Source organism: Haemaphysalis longicornis, unplaced genomic scaffold (assembly GCF_048455015.1).
Source record: "Haemaphysalis longicornis isolate Haplotype H1 unplaced genomic scaffold, Haemaphysalis longicornis Haplotype H1 scaffold_9, whole genome shotgun sequence".
Taxonomy (NCBI): domain Eukaryota; kingdom Metazoa; phylum Arthropoda; class Arachnida; order Ixodida; family Ixodidae; genus Haemaphysalis; species Haemaphysalis longicornis.
The window spans coordinates 40,788,926-40,810,664 of NW_027526460.1; the positions used below are offsets into that span (position 1 = coordinate 40,788,926).

At 49.8% G+C, this 21,739-nt stretch overlaps 1 protein-coding gene across 1 annotated transcript in view; it reads right to left on the reverse strand.

The window, feature by feature from the left end:
- LOC144153156 (scoloptoxin SSD14-like) overlaps positions 1-21,739 on the reverse strand; it is a 53,706-nt gene that overhangs the window by 12,302 nt on the left and 19,665 nt on the right. The window contains exons 5-9 of the mRNA XM_077684806.1: positions 17,258-17,453; positions 13,835-14,037; positions 8,089-8,411; positions 6,440-6,627; positions 2,571-2,832 (exon numbers count right to left, since the gene is read on the reverse strand). Of these exons, the coding sequence (XP_077540932.1) occupies positions 2,571-2,832; positions 6,440-6,627; positions 8,089-8,411; positions 13,835-14,037; positions 17,258-17,453 (1,172 nt within the window). The remainder of the gene's footprint in view (positions 1-2,570; positions 2,833-6,439; positions 6,628-8,088; positions 8,412-13,834; positions 14,038-17,257; positions 17,454-21,739) is intronic.

Sequence of the window (21,739 nt, forward strand, 5' to 3'; positions counted from 1 at the left end):
CTACTTCACGTCACCTCTCCTAGACGGCAGCACCACCTGAATGGAGAAGTTAGAGGGAAGGACATAAGGCGCGTTCGTACCGCTATGCGGGCTTGACTTCGTGGCCCAGTTGGCAGAGCATTTCAGACCTCCCATTACGGCCAGAGTGATCGTGGTGTCGAATCTTAGCGCCACCGCGTCAATGGAACTTTTTCTGGTAATGTCATTTCCGTGACGAATATGACGTCGGTGAGGTCTGTGTACTCGGGCATAAAAATCACTTTTGTGTTAAAAAGAGCGGCTATGCGAATCAAGCGACTTTTACGCACTGAATTGATGACGTATTATGCTCATCTCGTTGTGATTGGGTGGGGCCGACAAAATTGAGCGCAAATTAAACGGGGATTGTAAGCTTTCAGAACTAGATATGTGGGCTTAAATTTAGTGCACATTCTTTTTATAGTAGTAATAACGATGGGGCACAATGGAACTTACAAACGAACACGCAAACATAGGAACATTATAGTGCGTACGGCGCACAGTATGCCTTCCGTCGTTGCACAGCCGTAGGGAGCGTTGCATCTGACACGACACTGGCCAACTGACACAAGCGGCACTGCCACTTACGGGACCCTTCCTGTCGAGTCATATCCAATATTTAACGCCACGATTACTATCAATCCTAGCAAGAAAGCCAGGTGCAATTGCTCCGGCTAGAAAACAGCCGTTGGCGGACAGGGGTGCTGAGCGCTATCGTAACGCCATCTGTGAATAAAGACGGTAACCCGGCTAATAAAAATTGTTCTTGCCTTGGCGTCACCTTTGGTCAACATAATAACTTAAAGGAGTACTGACACGAAATTTCAAAGCTGAGATAACTATGTAAAACGCTTCCTTTTTATCAGGAGATATCTCCCAGCAAGTTTCAACAGCAACCGTTCAGCGAAACATATTCAAAATCCATTTTAATCTTCGCCCGCACGAGAAAGCCCAGAGCGGGCCGACGTGACATTATCTGCTACGTGCCCCAAACTGCCGACGTCGGGGCTCCCGTGACGAAGCCGACGCGCTGGCTGTGGTTGGCGCGCGCTGCTCGGGCGTGTGTACACGTCATGGTTTTGGGACTGACGTCATGCTGCCCAGGCCTGTGGGGACGGCGAAGACCTCGGCCGGTCTGGGCGCGCGCGTGCGCTCGCTCGCGCGCGCTTCCAGAGAGGCGGCGATACGGCAAGAATGGTGACGCCATGTCATACATGCTGTCATGGCGGCCGCTCGGCGTTTTTTTTTGTCGAAACCGAAACTGGCACGAATAAACGACGCCGTAAATGAATGTTTACGCGGCGCTCGACCGTCTCATCTGTCATTCTATGATTAGTGGGCTGGTAGGCACGCATAGCAGCGAAAAAAACGTAACATAAAAATTTCGTGTCAGTAGTCCTTTAAGTTTGAAGTACATGCCATTGTTGCCGTCACGAAACACACTATGCCGCGGGAGAATCGGAATTTTGGCTAAATTGTTTAATTTCTTCTTGAATAATGCACCATTTGTTTCAGGGAAAGTGCTGAAGGCACTATAAAACACCAAATATTTCAATAAAAACAAACTTGTATTTTTCTTTATGGCCCGTTTAACTACCGCTATGAACTTCTTTTCCGAAGGCAAAAGCAGCGCGGATGTCCGGATGTCCTGACACTCCCACCACCTTGAATTTCGGTTTCGACACACGTCGAGAGGGTAAATTAAACATCGGGGAAAAGAATTGCAACCATAAGTTGTGGAGAAATAGTTTCACAGGTTGTTGAATTGGTAGCGGCTGCAGTGTTGATGACGCTTAGTTCCTGAAGCATGCTAGCCGTAAGCAGGCGAGATCGCCACGACGTGCGACTGCGTGATTGGTGACGGAGCGTGGGGACGTTTAAATGGCCCACTACCAAGGGTGATGAAGTATACAGAGTATTGATTAAACATTATCACATTCATTGCGCTTAGCATCTTCGCTGGGGAGGTTAAAACTTTGTACGTTCCCCCTTACGTCTCGTATTTCTCGACGCTTTCACCACGGCTCACCGTTCTGAATAGTCAGCAACTACGCCAAGATGAATACTAAAAAAAAAATGCCACGCACCGGTTTTTTCGTGCACTTTTTACTTCGGGCAAAGTAATTTTGTGCACTCCCTCTGACTGCGCCCTGGTCAATCTGTTCTGTTTCCGCCAACCTGTGCAACCCCACGAAACCGAAACTGCTTGACTTGGTTGTCCGCAAGCATATGGATGGTTTGGCCCACAATGTTTTTTAATGTTTGGTGCAGACGCCTGCGTTTTGTGTGTTTGGCGCAAACGCCTGCTTGTTTCTCACGTTAAATTTTAATTTTATTTAGATCCAAGGCTTAATTTGTATTTCTGCATTCAGGAGTCTACTTTCGCACTAAAATTTCATTTTCCCCGGTAGTTCATGCCACAACGATGCACCGCGACGGTAAACGGAGGGATGACGGGCCTCCATAGCGTGCAGCTTTGTGTGTGTGTGTTTTTTTTTTTTTTTCCTTCACCAACCTCGACGTCGACCCTGGGTATACATGCACGACTATACCTGAGCCAGACTGGTCGGCACCCGAAGCCCCCCGGCGCCGCCGATGGCGAGCAAGGTGCCTTTCCCCAAGACCAGGGTCGGGCACAGGGAGGTGAGCGGCCGCTTGAAGGGTGCCATGCTGTTAGCCTGGGCCGCGCCGACCGCGGCCGTCGCAGCACCGCCGCCACCCACGACTCGCGTCGCCGCTTCCAGCTCGCTAAAGTCGGCCAGAGCGTTGTTCATCATCACGCCCGTCGACCTGGACACCCGCATGCTGCCGAACCTGTAGGGACGAGTGGTCGTGCGATCAGGGGCGTTCTTTCGCGCTTTGGCCCTGACTGACAGGCTTCACACTCCGACGGAACTACAGAGGCGATTTTACGGGATGAGGACGGAGCGCTATCGCGCTGAGGCGGCGTCGAAGGTAGGCGTGGGGAGGGCGGAGGAAAAATGACAGATGAAAAAAAGGTCTGCCTCACGCTGTCGCGAGCGACGTCGGCCACAATCAACAATAACAAAACTGAGATGCTGACTCCAACGTTCGGATCGAGCGGTGGCAATAACTACGTGCGAATGGCACCTCTGTCAGGTGGGCGATTTTTTTTTATTTAAAAGCAAAAAAGAAACTCGCGGTTACGTGCACCCTTAACAAAAATTCAAGTAAAAATGTAGTAACGGGTTGTATTTACTAACTCCTTACGAACTTTACTACCCCAGAACGGAATATATATGTCCTGCCATTAAGTATGGAACCTAATTGCTATCGTTACTAGTCTAGACTGTCCACCTAGTAACTGCTGCTTGTTTGATACTGACATTAACTGATAGTAACAAAATTCTCAGAATTATTGAATATAACTGAGCACTTTTTTCACTACAAATCACGGTTAAAAACTTTTTGCAAATCCGCATGCTGACTTGTATATGCTCACATTAGAATGCAAAGTTCTAAATTTATATCCAAAATACAATTTGTTTTTTTTTTGCGACAATCCATCTGACTATCAGAGTACTTTCCGCTGCTAACTATAAAAGCAAGAACAGCGAACGTGTTTCTAAGATAACGAAGTTATAATCGCTCTCCTCGTGCACTTCTTGGTTGAATTGCTCAATTTATTTGTTGTATAAGTGAGATATGTGCGGGTTGAATGTGTCTACGTCGTGCTGTGCGCTCAGCCGATCCAGATTGTCACGCTTAGCTTTCTACTGGGTTACAAATGGCCAGTCAGTAAAACCACTAAGTACCTAGCGGATACTGCGGCAAGTAACTGGTTAGTGTTCTGTTAGTGACACGACCTTTATTTTAAGAGTGTGGCTATGAGAGATCGCACAGCAAAAGAAAAGCATGCGAGCAGGACGTTGCTGGTCAACGTCCAGGGACGTCGGGCATGCTAGGCATAGAGGCAATGGAACTGGCGGTAGCTGCACCGTATGCATAGATCTGGGCAGTATGGACAGGAAGTTAGCGCGGATATTGCGGGCTTCCGGCTTCACTAGACCTACCTCCTCGTGTTGGGGGCGTAATCCCGCTATCACCTCTATCGTCTCGCCTTACTTCCAGAAAGCCGACGGGCGAAGTACTTCCACTAATATCTACGCTCAACGTCGCGCTCGTCGAGCCCAACAGCAGCGTAAACGGCGCTAGCTCAACGCGCGTCCGTTGTTTCCGATGTGTTGGCCAAGCCAGTTAAAATTTAAACAAACAAACAAACCAAGAACGGCTAAGCGGCGGAATCTCCGATAGAGCGCTAACATCGCATTTCCCATAGCGAATCTACTGTCCATTTTTTTAACCCAACGTTTAGTGCATTTTTATAAAACCATTCCGGCGTATGTTTTTAGGCAAAAGGACACTTCAATGCACCTTCATGTACTTATTATCTGCCTGAAATGGGCGTAAAATTTGCTTTGTGCTGCACAATGTTCACATGCACGGGGCGTACCAGCACTGGTACTGGTCTGGCGAGGTGTTACCTATATATAATTTGTCTCAGTCAACGAGTTTTGTTATGGCAACTGAATGAAGGAATAAAGCTTTATTTAAGAAACTATCTGTCCCACTAAAATTGCAAAATGGTTGATCTTGGTCTGTTCCACTAAAATTGCAAAATGGTTGATCTTGGTGAGCGCATACGTCGAAACCTCGTGTGGTTGGTGCGTAGCTTATCCGCACAAAAACAATTATCGGTAGTCATTAGTTCTTGACGGGCAAAGTTATTTTCCTTTCTCGTTCAAAAATAGCGGCAGGGGGGAGGCCCCCCCCCTTTCCCTCTCCGCCAGTGCACTGCATATCCACATCGGCGAATAGCGCTGCAATGTGTTCGGCTCCTCTCATAATCTTAATTCGCCGCACGTATAACATAAAAGTTACGTCTCAAAACTTTCGCAAGCCAGTCTCGGTTCCCAGCTCCACTGGGACGTCACGCTGGCTTGCGCTTACCTCGTAGCCACCACAAGTTCCCGAGGCGGCCGCAAGGGGCGCCAAATACGTGGTTACTTGAATGGAAAGAAAAGCGAAACGCAGCTATGATGAAGCGTCGAGTTCTGTGGGGGTATAACAAATACGAAGTAGTGAGAGCCATTTGAAAAGGAGTAACAGTTCCCGGCCTCACATTCGCGAATGCAGTACTCTGCTTGAAATCAGACGCTCTATTGTGCCTTGAAGTGAACCAGAGAACGGTAGGTCTGCGGAAAGGAAACAAGCTATCCATTCCAATCTATTCGGCTTCCCGAAGCCCTAGGATTGAAAGGTAGTACAGAGGGAGCAAATTTCAAGCCTGTGTAGGCGACTAAAAGAAGATTGGAATGCTGGTGGAAGTAGAGGTGAGAGGGGAATTTCGTCTAGGGCAGCTACCACCTGCAACGGGAAAAATTTATTTTGAGCCAGCCCTAAGAGCACCGCTATAATGAAACCAGTAGCAAAACATGGATATATTAGATTATTTGGTGAGATGACACACCGTCACCCCGTTACAAAGGAGATACCATTGACAATCAATGAATGAAATCAACTTTGTTCAACGAAATTCGAGTTTTAACACGAAAGTGTTTTATGCTGGGGTCCACCAAGATCTGTCTGACGTCATATCAGTCACGGAAATGACATCGCCAGAAAAACTTCAGTCGACGCAGCTGCGCCGGGATTTGAACTACGAACTTTTTCGCCGCAACGGGAGTTACGAAACGCGCTCCCAACTGCACTACGAACAAACGCGTGAACAAGACGTCAAACACGCCTTATAGATCTCCCTTCAGATGGTGCTGCCGTGTAGGAGAGGCGAAGTGAAGTCGGGCATCATGACGCCAATGAGCGTCGACAGTGGGCGACTCCATATCAGAGGCTACGTGTGCAGGAGACGCGCAGCGTGCGCTGCGGAGAAGCCAACTTGCGGATGTCCCCTTCGTGATGCGGTCCGTTGCTCCTTTCGCTGCAGCGGACCATGTGTTCACCAAACGATTCGCTGACAACTCGTTTTGTTTCATTCGCACGGTTGGTTTGCGAGCGCCTGTGGTTTCAGTCGGATTTACGCAATGCTCCGGCGCGTGGAATCCAGTGTCTAACGTTGATGCGTAAAGTGGTGCCATACGGACGAAATATAAATAGCGATGTACAAGTTCATATCGATGCACAATAAACATTCAACTGCGGATCCTGTGAAGGCACATTTTACTTTCGTGTTTTATCGGTTCCTATGAAAGAGGGATCAAGCACATTTTTGGGTAACCTCCCACATGCCTGCATTTTCCTTTCAATTTGGCTGGCACCTCCCAGTCAGAGCGCTGTAACGATGTAGGAGCTCTTTAGTGGTAGCGAACGAGAGGGATGCTGATAGCGGGCTAGCTTAGTGGTGTAAATTCTAGGCCTAGTGGTGAGGCGCCACGAGCCGTACGCGCTGTGAAGCGTGCTGGACACAATCAGCACGTCTCCCGTGGGTGCGTAGAGGATGAGGTTGCTGGTGCCATGGTCCGAACTCGCGTGCAGGGTGGTAGCATACTCCTCGGGAGACAGCGCCCGGTCCCCACGTATGCGCTGCATGGTCTCCCCCGCGTACACCGGCGACACCATGTCTTGCACCTCCTGCGTGAACACAGCAGCATCCCGCCAATCCATTCACGACCAGGGCGAATAACCTAGTAAACGTTTTGGGGACGTTTTGTGGACGTTTTGAGGACGTGGGCGTTTTGGTGTCAAATTTGGACGTGCTTGTCACTACTCTTCTGCAAGTCCTGTGGAATAAAGTTCACCGAGGACGCACCACTGCGCCTCTAAGGGGCACAGCTAGGTACGCCTAGAAGTCACAGGTCACTTATCCAACCTCGAAAATACTGTAAGGACGGCTACATACTTTGCCCGCGGCGGCATTGCGCGTTCAGTCTTAAGGGCGTTGCATTCTGCATTGCAAGCGTGCCTGCTTACTTGATTCGTTATTTGTTGTCCAGGGATTGGTCGATTCAGCGGCTCATCCATCCTTTATTTTCATGTACAGTCACTAGTAATGTAGACCAACCTAGAATCGAGACATATCCGGAGCCTGTTTGGTGGGGCGTTAAAACGGTTTCACAAAGCTGGGGAAGATTGGGGGAACTTTTGTAAAATCGGGTACTTCGTGAAGTTGAGAAACGCAATGCAGGCCAGAGTAAAAAACAAGTTGTCAAAAACATAATGGCAACTATTTTATTTATTTATTTATTTGTTTGTTTGTTTGTTTCTTTGTTTGTTTGTTTGTTTGTTTGTTTAGTAATTCTTAAGGCAATTCTTTGGTTGGCCCTGGCAGCACGGGCATTACATAAACAATGATAAACAGTATTAATCCAAAAAGGATCACAAAGGACTTCTCTAGAACAATGGGCAGACATAATGTCAAAACAAAAACAGCTGATAGAATCATCGTCAACACTGGTAACATAAGACCGTAAACTTAATAAAATGCAGAACACAAAACGCACAAACCCCAACCTAATAAACCAGCAAATAAAACGGAAGAAAAAAAACAGCATAAAATGTAATAGCACCTTAATAACCACAAAATAGCAACCAACAACACAACTGCGGTTTCTACAGATCACAAAAGAAGCGTTCCAACTCTTGCGAAAAATTGTTAGCATTGACAGCATTTGGTGGCAAGTCATTCCATTCACTCACTGTTCTTGAAAAGAAACTATACTTATATGAATTAGTCTTCGCAAAAATGGGGGTTAGGGCGTGTTCGGCAGTGTGCCTTGTTTTTCGTGTCATAGCAGGTTGGACAAGATTTGCCTCATTTAGAGCACTTTTCCGGAAAGAAACTTGTGAAGTAAAAGTAGCCGGTTTATTTTCCTGCGTGTTTCCAGTGTAGTAATATTATTCTTCTTCATAATCAATGATGGCAAATCGCTATCTTATACATGACACACAGCCAGTGTTTCGAAATAATTTCCCACGCATACCTGTCCTACAATCTATCAGGGGTGGGAAGAGGTAATTTAGGTATTTATAAGGCGTTGGTTTTCGGCTCGCCGACTGTGCATTCTGCTCCGACAGGTATCCTCCTGCGCGTACCTTGCGTATGTCGACAAAGTCGTCATCGCCGATTTGCGAGCGCTTGGAGAGTGCAAACTTGAAGGACTCGGCCAGGTAGTGCATGTTGGCCAGCGTGAGCGCGTACTGCTGGTTCGGGCGCGCCTGTTCGTCCAGCTTCTTCTTGGCGTCCATCACGCCCATGATGTAGGCGAGCACGGCGCCGCTCGTGGGGGGCGGCGTAGTGAACAGCACCAGGCCCCCGCTGAGGTTGGTACGGAGCGCGTCCTTCCACACGGGCCGGTAGCCCTCCAGGTCCTCCCTGGTCAGCAGCGATCCCGCCGTCCTGGCCCTGTCCGCGCCCCCTGTACGGAAATGGATACTTTACGGCATGCCGTCACAGAGATGCGGTCGCGCTGACGTCGGCATGGAATGACGTCAAAATAGCAGCGTACGCCGTCTGCGGGTCTTTCTTCAGTGCGTGAAAATATCGGCGGCTAAAGAGTTTCAAAGTATGTGCATACAGTTTCACCACTTTATTTTGAAACTGGTCTATACTTCCACTGCAACGCGACGTTAAGACGACGCGGTGGCTCTACCGTCGGTGGCGACTGCCGTGCTGTTAAAAAAAAAAAAAAAGCTTTACGCTCCCTTTCTAAAGAAAATTGATAGAAGCGCGAAAGCTTTTTGACATCAAAACTGCGCCGAAAGTGCGTTTAAGCCTTTGCTAAATGTGCGTCCAAGCATCGCTGAAAGTACTTCCAATCGCTCGTAAAGCTTTCAGAGACCCAAATCTCAAGCGAGGAACGAACCCATGCGACGATTTTTCAGTTACTGAGTAAACGTATCTACGAATAGTATGAATGTACACCGATGCGTAGTTTATGAGATGAAGGTTTACTATTGTACTCCTTCTTCAAGGTCGATCAGTGTATTGTTTTATGTAAAACCGTTCCTTTTTCGCGATATGCAAGTAACAGTTTTCACGCAATGGATGCTCGGTTTCACGCACGCGCTGTGTGTCCGGAGATCTTATCAGAGTTTTTGGGTCGACCGTAAGACGCCACTGTGCGCGCAGTGCGCAGTCGGTGGGCGTCGGTAGGTGCGCGGAGCAACCATTTCTGGCTGTTTTTGCTCAACTGAGCAAGAAGCTGTTGCCGGTGGCCAGCTACATCGCTGGTCCGTTCCATGATGATCATGTCTACGCGGCGGTCGTCGTAACAACCAAGCCATGTACAGGGGCTGTTTGATTGTAGGGTTTAACGCGCCGACGCAACGCAGGCGATGAGGCGCGCCGTAGTGGAGGGCTCCGAATTAATTTTGACCACCTGGGGATCTTTATCGTGCGCCGAAATCTCGTACACACGGGCGTTTTAAGTGCGATGCACTTTATAAGCGACCCTGAATCCGCCGTCCGCATTGCTCCTCCTCCTTTCCCCTAGCAACGGCGCGAGGAGCGGAGAGGAGCGTCTGTAGCAACGGCGCAGCGACGTCACACCCCACGTGACCCGCGCGCGCTCCGCCTCCCGCGCCGTGGCTGCGCGCGCCCGCGCCGGCTCCCGCACCGCTCCTCGCGCCATGACGTCACACTCCCACGTGACCGCGCGCTGGCGCCTTTGCGTCTGCTCCCCCTCTCCTCGCTCCGTGACGTCACATGCTCTGCAGCTGGCGCGCCTATCCCCCCGTTAGGTTTGCACTCACCCTCGGCGCGCGCCTCTCCCATCGCCTGACAGCTCCCCCTCGCCGGTACTGCGCCTCTCAAGGCGATGGCAGAATTACTACGCCGTGTACTCTCGGCGCAAGAAATGCATTCGCACTTCCTCACGATTCCCTTCGGGGAGGTGGGGGCAATTTTTTGCATTTCGCCTCCATCAGAAAAGCGGCCGCCGCGGCCGGGAATCGAACCCGCGACCTCGTGCTCCTTAGCCTTAGCCACTGAGCCATGTACAGGGGCCGTTAGAAGTAATTGGAACACGGGAGCTGTGGCCGAACAGGCCGAACTAAGGCCCTTAAAATTACTCAGGCCGAACCGCAGAGGGGTGCCGTGTAGCCACACCACTGGTAAACGAAAGGACGAAAACACGCATGCGTAGCATACTGGTCTCGGCGATGGCGCTGATAGCAGAGACACATTTGACGTCTTTGGCACACTTCCAGCGCACGCGAGCTGCCGGAGAAGCGCCGCTATGACAGGAACCTGCAGTGGCAGTTTTTTAAAAACGATAGCCCTTCTTAAATGCCAAAATGATGGTCTGTCTGTCTGTCTGTGTGTCTGTCTGTCCGTCTGCCCGTCTGTCTGTCTGTCTGTCTGTCTGCCCGTCCGTCCGTCCATCCGTCCGTCCGTCCGTCCGTCCGTCCGTCCGTCCGTCTGTCTGTCTGTCTGTCTGTCTGTCTGTCTGTGTAACTCGATTCAGCCACCCGGCCAAAGCGAAACAGAAGTTGCACAAAGTTTATATACCCACAGCCAAATATAAACGCCTAAGCCCGGAGGCAATGTTCCTATTTGTCAACATTGTTGACCAAGAACAAGACATTTCGGAAATGTGAGGCAGAAAATACATAACTGATATCTGCGGTGTTACGTTGTAAAAAATTTTTGGATGCTTGATTTTCGCGATACCAAATGAAATACTACATCCGCTGCAGAAAAAAAAAAATTCACTCCGTCGCCTGCTGGCGCCCGCGCTACTATAGCTTCTGGCGGCATTTTAAGAAATCAAACGGCAACAGTTACGAAAGGTTCTACTAGATACGTTCTACGTTCCGCTTGGAACGCACGTGGAAAAGGGCAACGTGGTTGTATAAACGTTGAAGTACGGTACCTCGATTCACGCGCATCTCCGCCGAACGGCAGCGCTGGCATCGAGGCACCCGGCCTGGGGCAGCGGAACGCGGTAAATTTAAATTGACTTTAACAAACCTTTAGCGTGTTTACCTTGGGAGGAATGCGACGGGAGAGGAACAGCATGAGAGGTGAGCGGGAAAGCGAAGGGAGGCATTTATTTGGCAAACGTCGACGAAAGACTATCGTCTTTTGTCGACATTTGCAACGAAGGGAGTAGATCCGCAGCCAATTTTTTCTTTAAAATTTTTTAGTTGTGTATGCTATCAGCGCCATCACCGAGACCAGTATTCCACGAAGAATGCACGAATACAGGTTAAACGAAGTTGTTTGAGAGGTATAGGTGTGCTATCGCTGTCGGCAGGCGCGCGTGCGTGTTCGCGTCCTTTCGTTTACCATTCTTGCAGCTACACGGTGCTCCTATGCGGTTCGGCCACAGATGTCCTGTTCCAATTACTTCTGACGGCACCTGTACGTAGACAGAATAAGAAGCCGTCTGGGCGGGTTGCATCAAGCAAAGGCGGCGGCGGCGCTGGGTGGGCCTAGGCTGACTCGCCGTATGCTATCAGTTCCTTTCGCGCTCTCGTGGTGTGCAGACGTTTTTCTCTGAGTGTGATCTGTAAGTGCACAAATTATGAGTGGTGAACAGCATAGCATGGAGTGTGTTGGCATCGTAGGCAGCCGTTTATGCTCGTAATTCTTCCGTGTGGGCTACTTAAAGACGAAAATTTTGGTCTGTCTGTATCTCGATTCAGCCACCCGGCTTACAGGAATTCTTGAACAAGTAATGTATGTAAGCTAAACCTTTGCAAACTGCTAAATGTGGTACCAAGCTTCACACTTGTCCACGTTGTTGAGCAGTAAGAAAACATACGGCATATTTGAGGCAAAAATGAATACATAACTGCTACTAGCAGTGTACGTTTACTTTAAAATAAATGGCTGCTTGTTTTTTTTTGTGTGTGTGATCACAGATAAAAAATACACGTTGAAAACCATGTTAGCTCCTTTGAAGAATTCCTCTACCTGCCCCCAAGCTTCTACAAGCATTAGCAGCCCCTCTTAACATAGCCATCGTCCAGACCCCAGGTCACGCCTCCCTCCCCGGGAACGAGGCAGCCCACGCTGCGGCCCGTGAACTCCACTACCGGGCACTCCCTACGAGGCCGGACGACTTGGACATCATGAAAGACACGCTGCACCCACTACCAGCCACCTGCTCCGATATCGTAGCGCACTACCACCGCACCCGCCGAGAATACCGACCTCCACACCCTACACTAACAAACGAAAAATCCCGCATCTGGCGACATCTCCAAAAAAATACATTCTAAAACGTCACCATCCTGTCTCATATCTCCCAAAGGCGTTTGACCTATACAACTGCCCTGATTTCCACACCCCGCCACAACTCCCTACCTCGTATTCTTCTGCCCACACCACCCCTCCCCACTCCTCTCACCTACTCCCGAGCAGTGGGAATGTGCGCTGACCAGCCCTAACCTGCAGGCACCAGCCCCGCCTTCAACACCCGACGCCTGACAAGAGCACCACCCTCCAAGTGTGCACCACACTGCAAGGCGTGCTTTCAAAGCGTCACACCCCGGCGATGGCACTTCGCTACGAAGCGGCTGCCCTCTTACAGGACAAAGTAAGAGGCCGCCTGAAAATATATACAGACGGCTCCATCCTTCCAGCGACCGGAAGCGCCGAGGCTGCCTGCACTGCCCAGGAGGTCGGAGTACCCAGGACCTGCCGTCTCCCTATTCCCCGCATCGTCAACCACTGCTGAACTGAACTGGCTGGACTCCACCTGGCTGCTGGCATGCTCCTGAAGCCAGACCGCCTGAGCCCAGCCGCAGTCATCTTAACGGACTCGAGGCCAGCCCTTCTCCAGGTGCTGGAAGCAGACATGCCGATGAGCCGCAGTGGTCACGTCGAGCGCTCCCTGGGGACCAAGCTGCACGCAGTGACTTCCCGCGGCAGCGAGGTCACCATTCACTGGCTGCTCTCCCACTGCGGCAAGGAGGACAACGAGGAGGCAGACATCCTTGCCAAGGGAGCCCACGACCCTAGCTTCCACCCCGACGTGCACATCCATCAGCGCTCTCGATGGGACACGGGCTGTGCTCATACCCACCATTCTACGCGACCACCCTGACGACCGAGTTGCCTGCGGGAACCGGCCGCAGCCACTGCCACACTGCATAGAGCCCCGAGAACGGGCCCGCCTTCTGAGTCTCCGTCTTCACAGCTCAAACACCTCTGCCAGGCTCCACCATCAGGGACTCACAGACTCTCCTGCCTGCAGCAACTGCTCGGTGCCCGAAACCATCAACCTCCTCCTCCGCCTCTGCCCGCATCATGCCGCGGAAGCGGCATGCCGACGCCTGGGGCTGCCAACCACCAGCCTCTAGGCGTTGCTCTTCCCGAGGGGCCCTGACATGACGACAGTGCGGACCTTCCGGAGCCTTCTCCACTACCTCGAGGCCATGGGGCTGAACCAACGCCTCTGGCCACCCCTAGAACCGTTTCAGCTACTTTTCTTCTCTCTCTCTCTCTCTCTCTCTCTCTCTCTCTCTCTCTCTCTCTCTCTCTCTCTCTCTCTCTCTCTCTCTCTCTCTCTCTAATTACTTTCATTTTTGTTCTTTCCTTTCTCTCACAACCACCGTTTTCCCGCATTTGCCCCTCCCCCCTCACTAAGTTGAATGCAGGTGTACCCTTATAATGGCAAAATAATATCCTTGGTCGCACTTTCCGTTTCTTATTATTGAACTACCACCTGCCGGACCAGCAAAACCTGATCCTGCGAGCCACCCGAACAGCGTCAGCAGGCGGCTACCTGGACTGAGGCGGCCGTCCATCTGCTCTAAATGTGTAAAATAAACGCTTATTCCTTGTCCTCATGCCGCAGTGGTTAGAAGGTAGCGGATGACGCGTGCTCACCGCCGGAGCTAGTCGCCTTGGAGTCGCCCGCCTCGAGGTCATCCATGATCGTGGCGGCAAGGCTTCTTTTGGTGGTGAAGTCGCTGTAGAAGCTGCGGAAGCTGGTCTCCGCCAGGGTCTTCAGCGTGTGCGACAGCTCGGAGTTTCGCATAACCTCGCCCTCCCGGTACAGATCCTTCGTGCGCGTGTTCCAGAAGATGGGCCTGCGACGCACCGTAGTCACATGCACTCCTTCCCACCGGAAGAAGGCCCTGCTGGGCGCCGCCATTCCCTACTGTCGCGAACGACTCAGCGGTAGTAGCATCATAGAGTGTCATAGTAAGTACAAACTGCGCCTGGGAATCCTTGTCGTCATGGGAGATTATGGGAAGAGTACAGCTTCTGGCTTGGGCTTGGCATGTCGTTTAGAGTTTTCTTGGATTTGCTTTTTTCCCTATGCATTGTATGTCATGGCCTCCTTTATAAAGCAGAGACAACCGTTCCGAGAGACTCTTAGTAAAAGGAGTACGCTTTACTTCTTTTTCCTTAGCTTCAAAACGGCGTGTTTTATTTTCTACCGATATAATAAAACCCTTCTATTGGCATTTTTGTGGCACCGTGTTTGAATTCACGGCTATTAAATCATTTTAATCCGCGCAAATGACGCAAATAAAGTGAGCGTATGCCGTCATGAAGCTGCACGACTACACGAACCATCTCAATGTGAGCCGCATAGACGCTAGCACTAGATTCCTCTCTAGCGTATCCTGCAAGAAACTGAGTGGCGTTAGGAAACACTTAGGGCTTAAGGTAACTGTTCGATTCAAAGCTCCGAAGTTCGCAGCTGACGAATCGAGTGATATGGCGTTTGGTCGGCTGGTACTTGGGTTTCAGATTCGTGCTTTCCAGACATTTACATTGGGACCCACAGCAATGTCGATTAAAACTGGAATGACTACGGCGAGCAGTCAAAGCGGTACAACGTAGCCGTGTGCTGCCTGAGAAGTTGGCACATGTTTGCTGCAGGCGTGCGTCTTGCCTGTTTCCCAAATTATGTGCAAGTGAAGCGCGTGGACAAGAGGGGTACGCTATTGTTCTATTTCTAAATGCTCGGCGCGCAGCGTGGAAGCGGTAATAAGCTTGAGTTGCTACAGTGAACAAGCAGCGATCCACACGTAATCTCTGAACGGCCAAAATGATGACGGGCAACCACATTTTCTGCGGTTCGTAGCAGGCATTTTCCTGAGGATGACCGTGCGGAAGAAGAAATTCGGAGATTGGGGAAAAATTCACTTTTTTTCAATTGTTTATTTTTCACCAAAACAATACACCAGGTGAAAAATGGTGAAAAAATGGCGGCCGAAAAGAAAACTGCAATAAAGCAGCTTGACCGAGCTCCGGCCGCCGTCAACAAGCAGCAAAGGAGAAGTGCAAACACGAGACATACATACATACTGTTAGATGATGCATTTCCTACTCTGTAACATTTAACACAGGGACAAAAAAAAAGAAAAGAGAAAGCGAGATAGCTGAGGAAACACGGTAAAACGTAAATAGAAACAGTATTTGTTCACTTTAGAAAAATATAAATGAAGGTGTGCACCGTAAAACGAGATAAAAGCAACGTGAATATTCAGCAATGTAGCGCTTCTCACATGTAAGAACAAGTACATAAAATGCAAACAGGCAACGCGGTGAAATTTCAGGACATGGTATCTAAGAGTTCCAATGACACATAACATTTGTACGCAAGAGTGATAATGCATACATGAAAGTGACACGAATAATATTTCCTGCGTTCAGGGACACGTTTTCGCAAGTAAAATTCAAATAAAGCCATCACAACGATAGTTCCAACATGCTGTAGTCACTCATAGATAAAGGATCGATGCAGTGCTTATAAAGCTCATTTAATGTGTTGGATAAAGTGTCGCATAATCTCTGGTGCCCATATTCTGTGCGTGAGAATGGTACCTGCCAAGGAATTCGACATCGACAGGAGTATGGCAAAATCTTTTTTTGTAGCTTAGCTAATTCCATAAATACCGCTAATTTACCCTGTACTGCATTTTTATAACTTCTAGTTAGTTTTTGATGATATCGTTGAAATTCTCGGACTATCCTATTTTTATTGAACAATTCGTCAGTGTGTGCATTATGTGGAACATTTTCAATGGCTCGGACTGCCAACGACGCTATAATATCAAGCAAGTCAGTTAATGAAAGCGGTGCCAGCCATTTTCGTTGTTAACGTGACGTAAGGGCTTGCATTTGTGTGATGCCCTGAAAAGTAATGAGTACAGCATGCTCCCAGATTCAATGCGGGCGATCCCCATGTCCTGTTGTAGACAGAATGCCACAAAATGTTGACGCGCAGAAATAATTGTAAGTGCCCAAACGACATCTTCGCATCTGCAGCTGTAGTTAAGCTTGATTTTACCGACAGGTTTAATAAATGACGGTGTCGTACAATTTATGCGAGGCTTTGATACAATTAAATTCCTAACTATATTATTAAAGCGCCTAGTGCAGTCAGAACTCCACGTTAGGTGAGATTTATGAAACGTGACCAGCGTGGTTACACTGTTTAAAGCTACTTGGGCTCCTACTTTATAGTAAGCGCAATTTCAACAGCACAGCTATTTCAGCTTTTAGTTCCGCCGTCCAGCTTTACCAGAAAAAAAAATACCATGAAAAAATACCGAGCCAACGTGAGCGAGAGCCTCGCGAGGAGCGCCCGGCGTCGGCCAGCTCGACCTTCGAGAACACTCGAACCAGCGTTCGCGGCGTGATCTCTCGTTTGCTCTTCTACTCGCCAGTTCACGTGCGTTCGCACCTGAAGTGGGGAACACGTGGCTTCTAGCGCGTGATAACGCGGCCCACTTTGTGAGAGGTGGGAAAGGCTGCGTACAAAACGATACGAAACTGCCAGTCATGAGAACTTCCCGCAGCAAGTTCGGACATCCATGTGACGTGTAACAGCCGGGTCTCCGACGAAGGGAGAAGGGCGGCCAGCTCTGCTGTTTCCCAAGCCTTGCACTACTAGTGAAAGCTGCGCCAATTTTTCGTAGCGTAAGCTACACTGGCCGAGGTTGAGCAGTTTCGCGTGGCTACTGGAGAGCCTTGCTGCGCATGCGCGAGGAGCAGTGACGTCTCGCGACGCACAGCTGGCGCGCCGGAGCCGCCGCCGCCATTGGATTGGATTCGACTGGATTGGATCGGATTGGAAATCGGTTTAGCAGCAGTAAGCATGATAATCAGCTAATCCTAGACAACCAGGAAACCTAAGAATAACCAGCTGAACCTTAGCTCACGCTACGCGTATATCCTGGCATAGCCGAGCTAAGCCACTGCTATTTTGTTTTTCGTTCTGGCTGCGACTGCCCTGATTTCGTGTACTTGTGTCCTCTCCTCGGGAAGACAGGCGGACTATAGCGGGCTTACTTGAGCGTTTCCTCGCGCTTGATGTCCTCTCCGAAGTGCAGGATTGCGTCAGCCAGTGCCTCGTCCACCTCTACGCCCTCGGAGGCCTTGAGCGCGGCGTCCGTGAATAGCTTTTCCCAGGGGAACGTGGTGCCGATCTCGGAGAGCAGCGCGTAGTAGCCGTAAAGCGCTCCGGGGACGGCCACCGACTTCCACCCTGCACGGGCCGAGTACACCCAGAGATGCCGAAGTAAGAGCACGGCCGCTCGATGAAAGAGTGGCAAGAGAAACACCACAAAGGGTCGCGCACTTATCCCTTCCGCGCGACTTGTTAACTGTCACGCGATTTGTTAGACGAACCTAATTTACTTCCCGGGTACTGATATCTAGCTCTTTTTCAAACGGGGCACTCATACAAGCGACAAGGGGGGAGGGGGAGGGTGGGGGTCCGAATGATCACCCTGTAGGCAGTCTCCCTGCTTATCTGGGAAGGGTTTGAAGAAAGCAGCGTTTAGCGTTTAGTAAGAATAGGCAACATCGCTGACTCAAGCATCGCTTAATACATTTTCTTGATGCGCTAAAAAGCCTCATTTCGTCACGCACGGAGCGCAGGCTGTACTGTCTAGCTACTGTGTAACTTGTTATATCCTAGTGGTGTATTATTCGCTTTAAAAAAGGCCTCTCGAGGGGACATGAATCCCAGCAAGATGTGCGCACTCAGGTCGCATTCTTCGAGTGTCACTGCCATAGAGTGCTGTGAAATTTGTCCATACCACGGCTTTAACAGGCCCATATATAAGTAAAACTCGATAAACCTCAAAGCGCGACGAACGGAAGTTGAAAGAATCACACACCCTTCCGTCTAACGATACCGGTGGTTGAACGCGAAGCTTTCTCGGGATGGATCCCTTGGATGGCCAATCCCACACTGCGAGTATGTGCTACTCTAGAGGTACGCACCACTTTTCTAGAATACCCCCAGCAACGCTCGGGTGTGCATTCCGTAGGGCTAACGTATGGGCTTGGGGTGTACGGCGCGAATCGGTACCTGATGCTTGGCGTTCGCATAGAACACGTCGAAATGGAGCAATCGGACAGACGCCGGCTTTATAACGCAAGGGACGAAGGTTCGGTTCCGGCCACGGGGAGCGCTTTTCCTTTCACTTCACCCACTATCATTAATCATCATCGTCAGATTGATGGCTTTTCTGCAAAGCGTATTTGTTCACAAAAAACGGCATCAGTGAGAACACTAAAGCTTTAAAATCGGCCCTAACTCTTTTGGGGAATTACCGTTTGGCCTCCAAAACAGTGTTCAGTAAATATTTTCATACTCCGCAAGCATATTAGGTGTAGGGGCGCATTTCTTTTACCCTGTTTCGCCGAGGCGTACTACCGAGCCACAAATCTCCGTTTCATGAACCGTGAAGTTGGGAAATAAAGAAAGATTGACGCAGCTTTCAAGTAATTCGGAGCGCCACTCGATTCCATTAAATTCTTGTTGTCGTAGGCCGATGATGTTGTAAGGTCCTCAGGCCTTACACGTTGTACCTTCATTTCAAAAGTTCAGTGCGCTGTGCTACTCAACAGGAACCTAATCTTACGTATTTTACCTAATTTTATCGCACTCGGGCCGTCAATTTATCATTTCAAAGTGTTCGTTTTATGTTGATCTTTTTGCAATAAACTCATACGAATCAGCTCAGGTCGCTGTTCTTCTAAGCCATGTCATCTGTACTCCAGCATGTTCGCAGTTCAAGAACAACAAAATAAAATTCGGATGCACCTACTAAAAATTAACGTTAGCGATTCGCCACTGTTCAAGATGCTGAAAGGTGGGCGCCAAAACGAAAGCAACAGTTAGAATTGTTATTACGCTATGCAGCGACCAATATTGCAAACTGGGTGGGGTGGTCTGCCATATTTCAAGAAAACCGGCGCACAGAATACGGTGACCAGGAGAGAGAGAAGATAAAATAGAGTGCTGTCTTTGCAAGCTTTCGCCGCACTCAAACCTTTTCACACTTCTAGATCCCGCGAAACCTGTGTAAGCCAGTACTATAGGCGACCTTAGGGAAATGACGAAAGCATTGACGTCAAGGAAAGTGATAGCAGCACCCGCCTGTACATGTGTTCGACAAGTGCAAGCGCTGCTCGTGCAAGAATAGTGACACCACGTTCTTGAGTGACGTGTGCTTCCACTCCCGAACACAAGAATGCTGTTATAATGTTTCGTGTATATAGCTCCCTTAAGGCAGCAGAGTTGCACGTCCATCTGCCATCTGGAGTTAGCAAAATCACACCATCTCCACGCCGTGAACGATGCCGAGGGTGCGAAGCACTGGGACGCAAGTGCTTTCGTTCCCATCCATGGCGGAAAGAGGATGCGTAATGACGGAGCGCGCACTTATATAGGGAGGCGAAGCTAAAGTTTGCCGGGCGAGGGAAGCGCTGCCCTCTCCCCGGAGGGGGAGTACGCCGGGCCGGCGGTCTATTCGGCACGTGCTTTTTTCGCTGCGCGCGTGCGGCATTTCTCGCGATAGGAAGAGGGCTGGGTGAAATTTTCTTTCGACTTATGAAAGCATACACATTAGCAGGTGTCCAGTATGTTCGGTTTACACGTAGAGTAGTTACTGAGTTCATTTTTGTCGACGTTTGTCTTGTCGTCTGCTACAGACGCGCCGCCTGCTTCCCGCCGCTCGACCGGCAGACTGCCCCACGATTTTAAGGGGGGAAACGCGTTGTTCGGCGGTCGTCGGTTGCTCTTTTCTTCTGCAAGGCGACAGCTGTTCAGCTGGTCACAGCGTACTTTTCTCTTGTTTGTTACTCCCTTCGCGTGCTCGCGCTTCTGACATCCGGACTTTCTGGACTGCAGAAACACTAACGCTTGCAAGAAATGTAAGATAAACGTGATTGATTATGGTTCATAGGTTATTTCTTACTCTTGAAACAATCAGCTGCATCCTATAAAAATGCATTAGAAAGGCACACGCCGCATTTCCATTTTACTTCTCCTTGAAGAAATTTTTGTTTGCAATGTTTGTCACCCGCTTGGAGTACAAGTATGGGTTAGCGTGTCAGTTCGCGGAAACAACAGAACAGCTTGTGGCGTATAACTTTTAATTACTATAATATACAGAATTTGATGTATACCTCTTCTAATTACCAGTATTGCTAAATGTGGGAAAAAGGCGAACAACGCAGCAATCGAGTCCAGAACACAAGTCACAATGACAAGACGGACCAGAGCTACTACACCCAGGTAAATCGCTAGAAACTATTTTTTTTTACCCATGCAAAATGTCAACCTATTGTGTTATATTTGGACGATATCGAACGGCACCAGCTAAACAACTCCGAAGTTCATTTATTATAGCAGAAAACAATCATTGGCAGCATGCAGTAAAAAAAGTGTAGAGGGGAGGACTCGTTAGAACACTAGTTTGCATTTTCAAAGCCGGGTAATGTAAACTGAAAGCACACAGATACAAACAAAAATGTGTCAACTTATTTCACCTTTCGAACCGCAGTGATCCATGCTTACCGTCTATCCTTTTGGTGCGCTTTCGCGGGGAATATGCAGAATTTAACGAATGGATCCTCTTCTTTCGCCTTGTTACTGTCGTGGCAGCTGACCATGCAACAATGTGGGGTTATTTTTTCGCTTTCAGTTTCATCTTTTCGTTTAGGGCTAGTGAGGAGTGTTCCCGCCGCTCTTTGTACGTGCTGGCTTAAGTGTCTCGCGCAGCCGGCGGTCTCTTTGTCGCATTCGTGAGAGGAGGCTGGATGCCTCAGGCGGTGCGGGAGACAGCGCGAGCTGCGCGTGCACTTGCCAGACGCGGAGGAGCGGGCCGGGAGGCGTTCGAGCGGCGCGTAGCAGGCGGCGCGTCTGTAGCAGACGACAAGGCAAACTTCGACAAAAATGAACTCAGTAACTACTCTTCGTGTAAACCGAACTTGCTGGACACGTGCTAATGTGTATGCTTTCATAAGTCGAAAGAAAATTTTACCCAGCCCTCTTCCTAGCGCGAGAAATGAAGCACGCGCGCAGCGAAAAAAGCACGTGCCGAATAGGCCGCCGGCCCGGCATACTCCCCCTCCGCGGAGAGTGCAGCGCCACCCGGCGATCGTTCCGGAGCCTATGCGCGTTGCAATTCAACTCCGTTTTCCGAAAATTATACTTGGAATTAGCGTTGAACTGCACGAGCCAGTTGTTATACGTTGAAGTCACCGACAAGTATAAATGGGGCGCTGCTCCACGCCCCATTCGAACGGGGCGTCGAACCTGCACTTTGATCTCGTGTTTCGCGTAGCACCCTCTCGTGTAGCTCGCTGTACTCGTGTTTGCGCGTAGCGCCCTCTCGTGTAGCTCGCTGTAGTTGGGGAGACACCGTCGGACGGCGGACGGATATCGCGAGGTCTTAAGGTGCTTCGCACCTAAAATCGTGCGGGAAAGCCACTCGTTGCTGCTGCCAATTGCAGTGCCGGTTGCAGCGGCGTGGC